This window comes from Calliphora vicina, chromosome 5, assembly GCF_958450345.1.
Source record: "Calliphora vicina chromosome 5, idCalVici1.1, whole genome shotgun sequence".
Taxonomy (NCBI): Eukaryota; Metazoa; Arthropoda; class Insecta; order Diptera; family Calliphoridae; genus Calliphora; species Calliphora vicina.
In genome coordinates, this window is record NC_088784.1 from 55,118,336 (window position 1) to 55,134,080 (window position 15,745).

General features: G+C 30.2%; 1 protein-coding gene across 1 annotated transcript; it reads left to right on the top strand.

Annotated features, from left to right (window-relative positions):
* The first annotated feature begins 7,486 nt into the window (after window positions 1–7,486).
* On the top strand, window positions 7,487–9,587 carry LOC135961750 (maltase A1-like). The gene is made up of 4 exons (XM_065513313.1): window positions 7,487–8,686; window positions 8,746–9,089; window positions 9,177–9,317; window positions 9,405–9,587. Exons 1-4 carry the CDS (start codon window positions 7,514–7,516, stop codon window positions 9,469–9,471), a joined length of 1,725 nt encoding a protein of 574 aa, XP_065369385.1. The 5' UTR covers window positions 7,487–7,513; the 3' UTR covers window positions 9,472–9,587.
* The last annotated feature ends 6,158 nt before the right edge of the window (window positions 9,588–15,745 follow it).

The window sequence follows — 15,745 nt, forward strand, 5'->3', positions numbered from 1 at the left end:
CTTAGGGATTTTCTTTTCCATGGAACGCGGCAGGCGGCTTCGCTAAATAAAGCCTTTCTTGTAAATAAATTATTAAAAAATACTTAATTTTTGTTTGAACTTTCTTTTTTTGTTAAATTAAATAATCATTTAAGCAAATAAAAATTTTTCTAAGATGCAATAATGCCATAATGGCTTTATTTCACTTGTACCATGGGAAATAAGGCCATATGGTCTTATTTCCCAACTAGTTGAGCAATAGAGCCATATGGCCTTCGTTCACATGAACGAAGTCACATGTGAACAGTATTGTCCCCCAATAGATTTTGTGAAAAATTAAATTAAAAAAAGAAGAAAATTAAGTAAATAATAATCCTTTTAATTTCTTTTTAAAAAAAAAATTCAACATAAAGCACTTCCATAAATTTTCAGTTACCTTACAATGGATTAAGCTATAAATTCAGTTTTGATGAAAAACATCCTAGAAGGTATACAAAATTACGTTTCGTACCGATTAATTGCTAAAAAAAATACAAAGTTTTTATCGGACTTTACAATAAAATAAAAATACAAAATAATTTATCACATCTACGACATTGTGATGGTCGTTCACCGAAGCTATCTTCTGCTGATGCTCGAACTTCAAGGTGGTTAATCGTTTCAGGAGCCACAAATACTGCAGTTTCCAATGCAATTAGATTAATTTAGTTCTTGGAGTCAGCGAAAATTTTAGGGGAGGATCAATCATGGTTTGGGGATGTTTTCGTGGCAATGAGCCCGGTATACTTCGGCGTATCAATGGAATTATCAGTGCCACAGACTGTATTACCATACTGCAGGCCTCTTATCTCCCGAGCCCGGATATATTCGGTGTTGAACGTGGTCAACAAGAAATATTTTTGCAGGACAATGATCCTAAGTGCGAAAATAACAAAAAAATTACTTTTCAAGACCCGTAGTTTAGTTGTGGCAGCCCTTCTAGCATGGCAAAATATAGCCCAAACATTTCAGAAAATCTTTTAAATAGTATGTCAGAAAGAATCAAAGTTGTAAAAAAATCACGTGGTGGTCATACAAAATATTAATTTTAAAATTACATTGTTTTTAAAAGAAGGGACAAAACACTGACTTTTGTTTTGAAAGTAGTATATCGTATTTAATCCATTTTTTAAATTTAGATTTTGTGAATTGTATGAGTTAGTAAATTGATACTCTTTTAAAATTAATTTATATTTTTCATATACATAGTGAATAATAAAATTCTTCTGTAATACAAAAATTTCGGGACTTTTTGTGAACGGTTTTGTCTTCTACTGTATTTGCAATCTATTTTACAAAAAAAAATTACGCGGGACAAAAAAACAAGAAAACTTATTCCATTATTTTAAACTAAATATTATATTTATCCCAAATTGTTTACACAGTGATACAGCTAAGAATGAAGTAGAAATACCTGGGAATTTGCCAAACACTTCCAAAATCATGAGTTACGGGTAAAAAACCGTATCCGTTAGATGAAATAATGAACTGTTCATTACCATAGATTTCGTTCTTGTTCTAAAATAATAACATGCGCCATATAATGGAAAACCAGCCAGCATATGGACAGCCTGAAAGACATTACTAACCAAAGTACACCTTAATAACTTTCTGAGTTGATTGATCCATATTTTTGAGCCATACAAACAACAGCAGAAATGCTTTGTTATATTTAACATCCGGTGTTGTCATAGAATCCAATCATTGTCGGAATCGGTTTTGAAAACGACTGAAAAAGTACATTGGTCTTGTGAAATCGAAAGTTTTTGGTTTTATATTCGATCTAGAATTAAATTCTATATCGATTAAACTAAAAATTACATTGGATTTCATAAGTCAAATGAATCTTTTTTGTCGTTTTCAAAACCGATTCCGACTATGATTGGATTCTATGACAACCCCGATCAGTTGGAATGTAACTGCGGGACAAGAACTGGTTGCTTAGGCCAGATCATCAGGAAACCTTTTCCCAAAAGATTTTAGGTAAACTAATGATATTATACAAAACACACACACTTTATTAATACAAATATCAAATCTTAGACAAAACATCAACAAGTAACAGTTTTCTTTTCTTACATTGCATATTTTTTTCATTGCTTTATTTTATTGTTATCGCAAGAATATAAAAAAAACGAGTTGGATTTCTATCGTTTACTTTCCGTATTTTTGAGAATAATATTTATGTTTCACTTCTTTTATATTTTTGTTCTTTAATAACTTGATATCAAGTAAGTATTAAATTGGTAAACCTAAAATAGCGGGATTCAGTGACTAGAAGCGGGACAATACCGTGAAAATCGGCACATTTGGCAACGCTAATTAACATACATAGGTTTCAATCCCCATTGAGATTGAAACAACTCCAGAAATGTATTTAATACATGTAAAAAATTCATGTAAATCTACTACTATAAAGTAAGTTTACATGCAAAATTACACAATATGCGTAAATTTAAGCACAATATGTTTATCAAAATTAATTACATATTTTTTTCAGCAAAAATACAAACAAAATATTGTATTTTCAATTTTTATAATATAATAGGCATTTTATGTTTAAAATTATATATGTATATTGTGCATTAATTGAAGTTTTACACATAAAGTGTGTAAACTTATTTAAAAGTTTAATAAACAAATTGTCAACATTTTATTTAAAAAAAAAACAAAAACTATTTGTTATCAAAAACAATATTTGAATTTACACACAACATGTATTTTTACCCTAATTATAGAATAGAAATGTTTGCTACTATTAATGTAGGAAATTTACATGAAAATTTATTAGAGTGTACGTTTATAATCTATATTATTACAATATACATATGTATATGTTCATATTTACAAAATCTAGCTTCTGAGAGGATGATCTAGAACATGTTGTCTTTTAAGTCTGTTTAACTCTTCACTGTCATCGAGTAAGACAATTGCAAGTGGATTGGAATGATTACTAAGCCGATTACTGCTCCTATTTGTATCGTAAGGGAGACTAATAAAATTAGTCTTTCTCCTAAAACTATCAACAAATATACAATCTTTAACTCAAAAAACACTTCTAATAATTTTGTATCGTAAATGAGACTAATGAAAATCATAATATTAATAGGCAAGTCGATTTCTTTAGACCCCTTTTACACTCACATTATACATTCAATTTGGGCAAGAAATATACCATTTTAAAGGGATTTATTCACAGAAGTGCAGAATATATTTTATTGAAATCGGTTCAGTTTTTTAGGAGTTATAAGCGTTTAAAGATGTTACTAACACATATGCAAAAACGTGTACATGTGAACCTTGAGCTAAAATGTAAACAAAGCAATGCGTGTTTGGCAAATTTGTTGTTGTAAATAAATAAGAGAAACAATTAAACAGTATTGATTTCGCTCTGTTTTAAGTGAGAGTTGTTATAGAAAACAAAGAAGAAGACTTTAGTAATTTAAAGCAGTGATGTTCAAAAATAAAAATGAAGATATTTGGTGAGAGAGCTACCCAGCAAACATAATGTCAAACACTTAAAATAATAACAAAATGAAGAAAGTTTAAATTTAGAATTTTTGTCAAATAAAACCAATTTATTAAATGAATATAATTTAAATTTTAAGGAAATGAAAGAATATACATTATACGGCCGAAATACTCTCAAATTTTTTATTTATTTTTAACTTTGTTTTTTCTGTTCAATTGTAATTGAAACGCGTGTGTTTGCTATGCTTCATCCAAAAACCAACCAACAACAATGCTTATTGAATTTCTGAAAAAATGAGACATTTATTACGCTCTTTAAAAGAGCGTAACAAATGTGTTTAAATTTTTTAAACAATTGTTGTATGGGATGAACATCACTGATTTAAAGTCACAAAAATATATGTATTTTGAAGGTGTTTTTTTTATTTTCTAACTCCCACATGCATAAACAATTTTTAAATTTGTCAAAGGATTATAAAACAAATTTTGAATGGAAATTTTGTTTTATAAATCTGTTTATGCATATGGGGGTAAATATGTAATTGTACAGAAGTAAATAGTTATTTTATAATATGTGCGAACTATAATTGTCACGGTTTTCAAACTTCATACGAATCAATTACTTATCACTGCATGAAGTTTAATTAAAAATGAGACGGGCCGGAAAAAATGGTGAGTCGCCTCCTATACAAAGTAAATAGTTATTTCTAAATATTTTGTGAACTATAATTGCAAGATTCTTCAAACTTAGTCTAAATGGTTCTTTTATAATTTTGCATAGTTTCACTGAAATTGTTCAGGATTGGAATAGTGGGCGTGGCATTTCTGTAGAAGTTCTGCAGAACTATAATTCTAAAAGTGTTTAAACTTTTAGCAAATTAATTTCTTATTACTGTGCGAAGTTTAGCTGAATATAGACGGAATTAGATTAGAGGGCATAGCACCCAAAATTAGAGGGGTCGGATAAGGAGGTGAGTCACTTCCTATACAAAGTAATAATTGCAAGGCTCTACATTGCATTAGTAGTTGTTAAAGGCAAGTTGTAAAAGAATTTAAACTCTGTATCAATCAATTTATTACCATTCTACGGAGGTTAGCTAAAAACGAATTTATTCCTGTTCCCTGTTCGAAGTTTAGCTAAGCATGATCGGCTTAGTAGGAATGACACCTCCCTTATAAAGGAAAGTTAAAGTAAAGCTTGGGATCAGAGCAGTGGAGTGGTATCTCCAATACAAAATTAGTTAGTTATTTTCGAATTTCAATTGAACTGTAATTGAGAGATTTTCAAATTTTGTATGTGTTATTTTCGTATTTCCATTCATATTTTTTTAATTTTACTAGGGTAGGGGTAGCGAAGTGCACCGGGTTATGCTAGTATTTATAAAAACAGAATTAACACTGTTCACATAATTGTTTGTTACTATTTTAATGTTATTTTTTGTTTTATCTTTTTTAAACATATATCTTATCACTTTTCAAATTTGGTAACTCATTTGGGACTGTAGTTTTAACACCCACCACCAAAAAGATGTGATTTTGTCATTTCGTTTGTAATACAAAAAAATTTATAAATATGTATATTCTGGGTCCTGGTCACTGGTGTAGATAGGTGGGGGCTACGGGTGGGCAAAACCAGTATCATCAGCGCAAACATTCTTAGCATAGTAATGATTTAAAAAGCCTAAGCCAAGCTCTTCAAACTAAACAGTATAATAATATAATCTTATATATAAATAGGCTACACGTTTTTTTGTGGTACACTTTTAAGTATGTTATTGTTCACCAATATTGATGAAACATATGTATATGGTTTAAAATATTATTTTCTCTAGATGTGCACAATATAAATTTTTTTTAAACATTATTTCCATAAAAGTGTTGAAAGCTTTCTAAATTTGCTTGAAAAACAACAACATGTTTTTGCACATCTAAATACACGTGTATTTGTACACAAACGTGAAAAAATATTTTTGCGTATACTCAAAGTAACTGTATAATTTCGTTATTAGTGGTCGAATTTTGACCACCAGGCGATCCTAGTAATATAATAAACAGCCTTTGCACAACTAGATGGAGTTGTAGATATAAAAATTGTAAGTCAGTAATTAAAAATTACGCTGTAATTAAAAGTGACATTAGGTAAATGCTAAAATCTGGATTTTCCGGATTCTATTCCTTCAGTTGATTATTGGAAGTTAAATATATATGATCCAGTAATAGATAACATAATTTTTAATATCGAATACCGATTCCAAAACATTCCATTACATAAAGCTGTTAACAATTTCAATAAATTAGATTTCGATGGCGCCGATGAATTCATTATTAATTACATGTTTTGCATGATAATTGATATGATAAAATCCAAAATTGACAAGCATTTACATACTTTTACAAGTGGCAATAAGCCTTACTATCAGTTCTGCTAGTTGCGAAAGAAGTTTCTCAGCTATGCGTAGAATAAAACAATGGTTACGTAGTGTAATGCTTCAGGAACGATTTTAAAATTTAGCATTTTTTTTAACTCAATTCTTTATTTATAATAATATTTGTACAAAGGCTTATATATATGTATACAATATTACATTTTTAAATATAGAGAGTTTAGATATAAATAAATCTTTTCAACTCAAAAATAGTATTTTGTCTAACTAATATAATACGGAACAAATAACAGTTTAGATCAAGAGAAAAACTAAAAAAAAATCACATTTAAATATAAAAAAAAATTATAAAAATATTTTATGAAGTAGTTATGTTAGCAAACTCAATTTTTGTGATATTTTAGTCATAGAGAATAGACATAAAGCGAAATCTCTCCTGTCAAAAACTTAACTCAGTTGTCAGAAATCTAAGTGGTGAGAATGTATTAGTAGAAAAAACTATGTGAAAACAAAAACAACACACGTATGTGTGATTATTTTTAGTAATTTTTTTGTTGGATTTTTTTTCTAGTTTTCGCTCTATGTTTCTCTATGATTTTAGTTTTATTTTTACTATTTGGGAAGTGCACTTGCCCACCCCAGAGTAATAGTCTAGCTACGCTTATGGTTCTGGTTAAATTATGATTATTATGATCTAGCTATGACCGTTCGTCTCTTGAAGACACAATAGTGCTCTGAAATGCTCAAAAATTATTTTCTTTTATAGCGTTAAAAGAAAATCATAACCCGAAGCATAAGAGATCATATGTGAAGGCCGGCCAAGCGGCCAAATCGACACCAACACCAAATATCTATGCCGCTAAGGTAATGCAATTTATTTGACCATCACAGGGAAAATGTACCGAGCAACAGATTGGTTTGAAGCATACGTTGGAAGAAAAACGGCTAGACTATGCGGCCAGATATGATACTATAATATTCCATCATGACAACGACCGGACACATGATGCAATAGTTTGCTTAATCCGACTACTATTTGTTTCGATCGATTAAGGAATCGATCTGCTATACGCTTCACTTAAGAACAGAGTATCCGAAATTGGCTTGATTCGTACTCGGCAGCAAAAGATAAGCAGTTCTTTTGGCTCGGAATCCACATGTTTGCAAGAAAGATGGGAAAAGGTCATAGCTAACAATGGCCAATACTTTGAATAAATTTATATTGTACAAATGTTTCATTTAGATAACCGTATATGTATGTAACGCAACAAATCTCTGTTACTATACTGTATTTCTTATCTGAAGGGAAAAGTTTCATCAAATCTGAAGTGCATTCCCAATCGTGTGATGCACTTGAGAATCACGTTTAGTCATAGTTGTGTTTATGACATGGTCAGATTCTATAATTATAATTATCTATCAATGATGAATCAATTATTTTGAAAAAATAATTACGGACTTTAATAAAGTACACTAATTAGTCTAATATAAAAATGTACAAACAATAGTTACACTTATTTTTAAATTAAAATCTCAAGTTATTTTTTCAAGTATTTCTATTTGGAAATAAAATCTGCTATAAAATCTCCAATGAATTTCCAAACGACTTCAGTTTTACTTTAGAACATTTAGTGGAAATAATGAAATTGATTATATTAATTACGTTATCATGGACGACATTGGCGTTTGCTAGAGATTGGTGGGAATTTGGTAACTACTATCAAGTTTATCCTCGATCATTTCGTGACAGTGACGGAGATGGAATCGGTGACCTGAATGGTGTTACGGAAAAATTACAGTATTTAAAGGATATTGGATTTACAGCCATTTGGCTGTCACCCATTTTCAAATCACCCATGGTGGATTTTGGTTACGACATTTCTGATTTTTATGCAATACATCCCGAATATGGAACAATGGAAGATTTTAAAAATTTACTAAAGAAGTCCAAAGAGATAGGTATGCGTGTTATTTTAGATTTTGTACCAAATCATACGAGTGACGAATGTGAGTGGTTCCAAAAATCTGTAAACCGTGAGGAAGGCTATGAGGACTTTTATGTCTGGCACAATGGAACTATAGACGCCAATGGAAATAGACAGCCGCCAAGTAATTGGAAAAGTGCATTCCGTTATAGTGCCTGGGAGTGGAATGAGCAACGACAACAATACTACTTTCATCAATTTTCCATCAAACAAGCTGATTTAAATTATCGCAATCCTTTAGTGGTGGAAAAAATGAAGGAGGTAATGCGCTACTGGTTAGATTTGGGCATTTCCGGATTTCGTATTGATGCTCTTCCCTTTATGTTCGAATTTGGACCCGATGAGAACGGTAATTTTCTCGACGAACCAGTAATTGATGATGTCAGCGTATGTCCCGATCCCGAAGATTGGTGTCATCTGAATCATACCTATACACAAAATCAACCTGAATCCATTGAAATGGTCTACCAGTGGCGTGAACTGACAACACAATATAAAAAAGATCATGGCGGTGAGACTCGCCTACTTCTTACCGAGGCATACACAACGTTCGAAAATTTAATGCTATACTACGGCAATGGCATACGCAATGGTTCCATGATTCCATTCAATTTTTATTTCATGCAGAACATCCTCAAAACCACTACAGCCGCAGAAATCAAGGATTTAATTACCAAGTGGCTAAATACTATGCCCAAGGATGTACTGGCCAATTGGTTGTTGGGAAATCATGACAATCCTCGTTATTCCACCCGCTTGGGTGAAGGTCGTATGGACTTGTTCACAATTCTTGTACAAACTTTACCTGGTAATGCTGTCACCTATTATGTAAGTTTTAAGGCTTGACATCAATTAAAATATACTAAATCGGTTCAATGTATTTACAGGGAGAGGAAATTGGTATGGTTAATGGAAAAGTAACATGGGAGGAAACTGTCGATACTCAGGGCTGTAGTGCCAGTCCTCAAACATACGAAAGCTATTCACGCGATCCAGAAAGAACCCCCTACCAATGGGATGCCTCAAACAAGGCTGGATTTACCAGAGGTGATCAGACATGGCTGCCCGTTGCTTCTAATTATTTATACAGTAATGCTCTTAGTCAACTGCGAGCTCCCCGCAGTCATTTGTTACTTTTTAAAAAATTAATCAAATTACGTCAAGAGCCTTCAATGCGCGAGGGGGCACTTAACATACAATCGATACTTGACGACATTCTTATCTACTCTCGGTAAGTAGCCGGTGGTCGAAATGATTCATACTATGTATATAGAAACTCTTGATACATTTTATCTTTATTTATTTATTCAACACTTAGCTACACAAGCGGTAGTGACATGTACGTCATTGTATTGAATTTGGGCAACAGCACACAAACTTTCAATATCAATAACTATTTTAATATTGGCAACGAAGCAGAAGTTATTTGTTCCTCGATGCAGTCAAACTACATTGATGGGTAAGTATTACTGGCATAATTAGTATTGTACTTATTATGAGCATACTTAACATTTAATTTAAACCAATCTCGTATACTTCATTTCAGACAAATCATAGATTCCACCAAATTTGAAGCGGAGCCAGAAGTTGGAGTAGTTCTAGCAAATATATGAATAAACCCTTAACAAAAAAAAAACTATTAATTGAATAAAAGTTTTCTATATATTCAACATTCATTATTATTGTTTGGCCATAAATAAATCGAAATTATATATTTATGTAAACCTCACTTTGAAACCATTTTTAATTTTGTAAACAATGTAAGGGATCTAAAACTCATGAGCAGGGCAATTTTAATATACAAAAACAAAGAATAATAACAAGAAGTGAAACGCTGTCAAAAAAAACCTAAGTCGGTTGTCATAAAAAACCTAACTCTATGCATGTATTGGTAACATTTTGTTTATATGTATTAGTTTTCAAACCACTTTCACCACACTCCTCAAACACACAGAGTTGTAAAAAAGCGACCTTAAAAATTATAACAAAATTGTACTACAATTAAATTTAAAAAATTCAAACAATTTTCAAATTATTTAATGTATATTTGAACTGAAAAGATTATATAATTAGATTTTTCAGCTTTTTATTCCATAATTTCTGCAAAAATTAAACTTGGTTTTATCACCAATACATATAAACAATATGTTACCAATACATTCATATAATTAGGTTTTTTTTGACAATCGACTTAGGTTTTTTTTGACAGCGTTTCACTTCTTGTTATTATTCTTTGCTTGTATGTGAGAAGAGAGAGAAGTTGTTGTTGTAGAAAAATTGAGAGGCTTCCCTTCTTGTTATTCTTTGTACAAAAACAAAATGTTAAATATTCATATTTTCGAAACTTTGAAATATAATTTTGAAGTTTTAATTACACTGTACAACACAAAAAAAATTACAAGGTCCGACCAATAAATTTTGATAGAGAAGGCAAAAAAAAAAGACACGTGTTAATCGGCATAAGAAACCATGTGATCCTTACATTTTAGGTATAAAATGTGTTCAGCAAATTTATATAAAATGTTACGCATAACATTTTTGTAAAATATGTTAACCCTCTAACTCCTCAAGGCATGGGTCTTTTTTGTCCTTCTTTTAAAAAAGAGCAAAAAACTCCATTAAAACAGGGATGGATTTAAGGGGTTAAAATGTTCCGCAAAAATATTGTCCGTTTAATTTTACTATAAGTCCCTGAATACACCAAAACGGAAAATGCAATCAGAAAGTCAGAAATAAGACATAAAAAAAGAGAGCCTAGGGTTAATTTCACATTTATTAAGAATTTTATTTTAAAGTACCCCAAAAATTTAGCATGAAGAAAAATAGTTCAAATTTAACTTACAATCACTAATGTCTCTATTATTTTTCCTTTGGTAGCAAACTAGGATAAGAAGTATTCATTAATTACATTTTTTTAGCTCTAGGCAATTCCACTTCATTATCATGCAATGTCCAGCTCTTGCAAATGAACTGCCCAGCGGGAAAAATTATAGGACTTCAGTTTGTAGGCCTTCTAAAAGGCATTCTTATAAAAATGTTATCTAATTCAGCAATTTATAATTTATATATCTACATATTCCTACTATTTCCAATATAGTCAATAATTTTATAATAGGAATAAAATGTGATATTTAACAATTTATATTATTATTACTATAATGACATGTTCTTTATTTATAATTCTGTATTTAAAAAACATAATCACAAATTATAGTTTTTATATATGTAGTTCTTTCATTCTGTTCTTTCCCTAGCTATTTTTTTCACAAACCATGTCTCGAAGCCGTACAAGAGAGTTGGACAGCTATAACCTTTTTCAAACGGTTTTCCACATCGCTTTTGGTACCACCTTCCACATTGATAACTCTTCCAAAGTATTCAAAAGTAGTTACTGTAGAGATTATATTTATATTATTTTAAAATAAAATACAATATTCTGGTTTTATTTCAAAATTACAAAATTTTATTGTTTGTTGTAGAATATTGAAAATTATAATGAAAATTATTGAAAACTAATATGATTAATAAAATTAATTAAGAAAATGAAAACTTAATATTTTTTGATATGTAAAAACACAAAGTATTTTTATTCACCTACAACTACTCCCCCTCCAAAAATTTATTCCCAATAAATTAAAAGAAACTCTCTTTGTTGTTGATTTAGTATTACTGGAATGTATGTTTGAATTAATGTAAGTGTTTTCAGTTAATGCTGGTTTCAATCGATCGATAGGTATAACTACTGACTTGTTATTTATATCAATTTTGAAATACTTTATAGTTGATAATACAAATTGGATTTGTCGTCTTTGAAATTTATAGATGATAAAGACAGGCGTTGTAGAGATTAGATGATATTTATTTGTTGAGATTAGATGGTATTTATTTTTGCATTAATTTCAAATTGCAGGTAATTGTTTCGAAAAATTAATATTTTCTTAATTACACGGAATATTATTCGTTTTATTTCTTCACGTGTAAAATGCAGGATCGCCAAAATTTGTAGAGATTATATTTATATTATTTTAAAATAAAATACAATATTCTGGTTTTATTTCAAAATTACAAAATTTTATTGTTTGTTGTAGAATATTGAAAATTATAATGAAAATTATTGAAAACTAATATGATTAATAAAATTAATTAAGAAAATGAAAACTTAATATTTTTTGATATGTAAAAACACAAAGTATTTTTATTCACCTACAGTTACAACATCTATTTCCTCTGCATTTATTGTATGTTTTGAGGTATTCTGTGTATTCATCCTCATCCTATGAAAATTCGTTGACAAACTCGACTCGTAAACTTGAACTGAATTTGAGTCAGAATGTTGAACAAATGGCATTGTCTATCAAAATAATATCAAACAGCAAGAACATATCGTTGCTACGCATACAATAAGTTAGAGAACTATATTCGGCCGTGCTGAATTACCTTCGTCTTTCCTATGTTAGCCTTTAACTTTTATTGATCGTCTGTTAGGGTTGTTAAGAGCTCCTGCATCTCAGATTTGGTATTAGATAAAAGAACAACATCGTCCGCATATTCAAGAAGACTTAACCTTTGGTTCATCTTCCACAATATTCCTTGCTTCCATTTCATCCAATATGACATCCATCATGGTGATAAATAGTAGTGGAGAAAGTGCACAACCCTGTCTTACACCACTAACTGTTATAAAGCTATCACTTAGTGCAGCATCATGTAAGACTCTGCAGGATGAGTCATCATAGCTCTTCCTAATGACATTAACTATCTTATTAGGAATACCTCTTGCCTCAAGCGCCATTCAAATATATTCCCTCTTTAAGGCATTTCAAATAATGAACAAAGCTTAGATACATTGTCGCGTTAAACTCCGCAGTTTCTTCTATCAAGTCACGCACCATACTTATTTGATCTACGCAGGATCTATTAGATTGAAATCGTTATCATTTAATGAGTCCCATATTCGATCTAGAACACTAATGCGCAGCCCATAGCACAATTGTGCATAATCAAATCACATGTATTCTTATGCTCTTACATTTTAGTAGCCGTTGTCCACTCAACGAGACAACTACGAATATGCATGAGCACTGGTGTACAGTGTTGCCGTTTTGGTTATTTATAACCAAAATTGGTTATTTTTTTTTCTGATGTGTAGATGTGTATTTGTTTTTCATTTCGTTACTTTTTTCAAACCATTTTGTTATAGACAGATTTTTCAATATTTAATAGTGGTGTACTCTCAAAAAAATGTTTCGACATCGGTTTGTGTTAATCCTTGCTGTAGGTGTATAATTTTACATGAGAGTTTTCATAAGCAAATTATATCTATCGTGATTGACAATTGAAGCCAAAACATTTGAGAAATAGTAATTGTTTTAAAAGATATTTACGATTTGTGTGATTTAGGGATGTAAATGAGTTCCCAATATTGTCATTAGGGTGGCCCTTAATATACGAAAGTTGGATTTTCGCCATTCTCACACCCCAGTTTGGTGAACATTAGTGAAAAAATTTTAGGTAAATTGGTTGGGATTAAGACGTGCCGCAAGCCCTCTGAAGTTTTGAGATGCATTTACAAGGGGGAAAAATGCATTTTTTTCAGTTTATGTAAAAATTTTGGCATTAAAAAATTACTTTTGCAATTTAATTTAAAATAATAAAAATCAGAAATTGGTCAAAAAATTTTAAAGTTATTAAAAATTCGCCAGGTCATTAACGTGTCTCAGGCAACTAGAACCAGAAATGTAGGAACAAAATTAACATATTTCGATAAATATTAAAATAAAAGCTAATTTTTACTTAAAATATATCCATATTTACTTGTATATGAGTTTTTGTCTTCGTAGAATACCGTTAACCTATTCGCAGGTATGACCAAACAAATAAAAAATTTTTAACGGCAGATTCAAAACTCCATTTTCAAATTTTTAAAAATTTTGTTAAACCAATTTCAGAATTGTTTCATCATCTCATTGGGATTTATTGCGAATATAATAGGAAATAAAAATGTGAAAAAATTATGAAAATATCTCTTATAGTTTTTCCGTACCTGCGATTTAAATTTTGAAATTTTCGAGAAAAACTAATTTGTTGGCCATATTTTGGCGAATGAGCTCTATTTCCTTACTGTTATGAATTTTAACCCCAACCGATTTACCTAAAATTTTTTCAGGATGATTTTTTTACTAATGTTCACCAAACTGGGGGGTGAGAATGGCCAAAATCCAACTTTCGTTTATTAAGGGCCACCTTAATTGTCATACAAGCAATTTTTTATTATTATTTTTTTCAAAATTTTTAAAATCAAGTAAATTTTCCTAGAATTGCATTTTTTGCTCGCACAATTTTAACACTGTTTTTACTAAAAATATTATAATTATCCTTACGTAAAAAAATATTGGACAAAATTGGATCAATAAGAATATAAAAACAGCAGATGTGGACAATTGGATACCTTTTTGAGCAAAATCAGTGCTGTTGAAAATCACATTGCATAGCGTTGCATTTTTTTATACTCGCTACTGTAGATAAGAAACACTTTCACTTTTATATTCTTAATTGATTGTAATAAAGTCATTTTGAAGAAAGAGTACTTTTTTACATGTAAAATAATTAAATATAAAAATGTCTTTAGAACAACATAGCTTAAAAAGAAAATATAAAATTTTCCAATTTCCATTCAAATTCCTCAAGTAAAACAGCTGGGATATGCTATGAAACCATTCTATTATAAAAACATAGACTTTGTCATCGAAATGTAGTTAACGTGGATCACGGCAGTCGTGATCGAAACGTATTTACTCGAAGTTGTACTCGATTGGTAATCTCTTATCGAAAAGAAACAAACACTGCCGTTTTGTGGTAAAACTAAACAAATCAACCAAAACAATGAAGTAAAATAATAAATAAATAAAAATATACGTATTTTTCTGATATTTTCTCAAAATATACATACATATTTTATTTTAAAATTGTAAAATTTTGGGCCACAATTTGTTTTGTATTTTGTTTACGTTTTTCACAACTTTCAACATGGTAGTTTGTGCTAATCAAAGTAAAAAACATTCTGAAATTTGTCACTGGCCGATGATGAGGAATACAAAAAAACTTTTGGATCCATTTTTATTAAAAGTTTTCTGCATTTTTTTCACAATTTAACAATTTATCACAAATTTATTTATTTTGTTTTCCTTTTTTGTTTTTCTTATTGTCTTATGCTTCAGCAATGTAAAAAATAGTAGTAGGTAATATAAATTACGATCGACTACCGTGATTTTTCTACACGAACGTGCACTCGATATCGAATGCCGTGATTTGGCCCCTGCATTTAATAATTATAATCAATAAAACACGATCAATATTTAATTTTTCGATCCTAGTTGGAAATTCCCATATGCGTTAATGTATTTTTCGGATGTTGGACTTAAATAGGAGATATGACCTATTACACTGTGCTAGTTGAAAAAACTTTCAAGCGGTGCACCCAGCGGCTTAAACTAATTCGGGTACGATGAATTCAGTGATGCTAACCGTTTTTTTAGGTTAGCTCGTATTTTCGAGATATACCGTTATTTCGAAAATGGAGAGGTTGCGCAACATATGTATATTCGCGTAACTCAAAAACGGTTTATTTTATTGAACAAACTGAAAAAACCGAAATTTCGCAACAATTAATCTTGACATATTTTTAATCTTCGCATTTATTTTACAAATATAAATTTCTTTTTAGAAAATTTACGAAACTTTTAGTTTTTAAAACGGCATTAAAAATTGGAAAATGCGTATACGCTCTTAATTTTTAAATTCAAGTGCATATAACTTTGGAGTCAGTCACGATTTGTAAACAATTATGTTTTTGTTTGACATATACATTTGTAGTTAGTCAAATAAAAG

What these genes read in the sequence shown, in the direction of transcription:
- LOC135961750 (XM_065513313.1), top strand. Translation starts at nt 7,514, where the DNA reads ATGAAATTGATTATATTAATTACGTTATCATGGACGACATTGGCGTTT. An exon ending in GTAATGCTGTCACCTATTAT is followed by an intron (nt 8,687 to 8,745) that starts GTAAGTTTTAAG and finishes ATGTATTTACAG; the next exon opens with GGAGAGGAAATTGGTATGGT. An exon ending in GACATTCTTATCTACTCTCG is followed by an intron (nt 9,090 to 9,176) that starts GTAAGTAGCCGG and finishes TTCAACACTTAG; the next exon opens with CTACACAAGCGGTAGTGACA.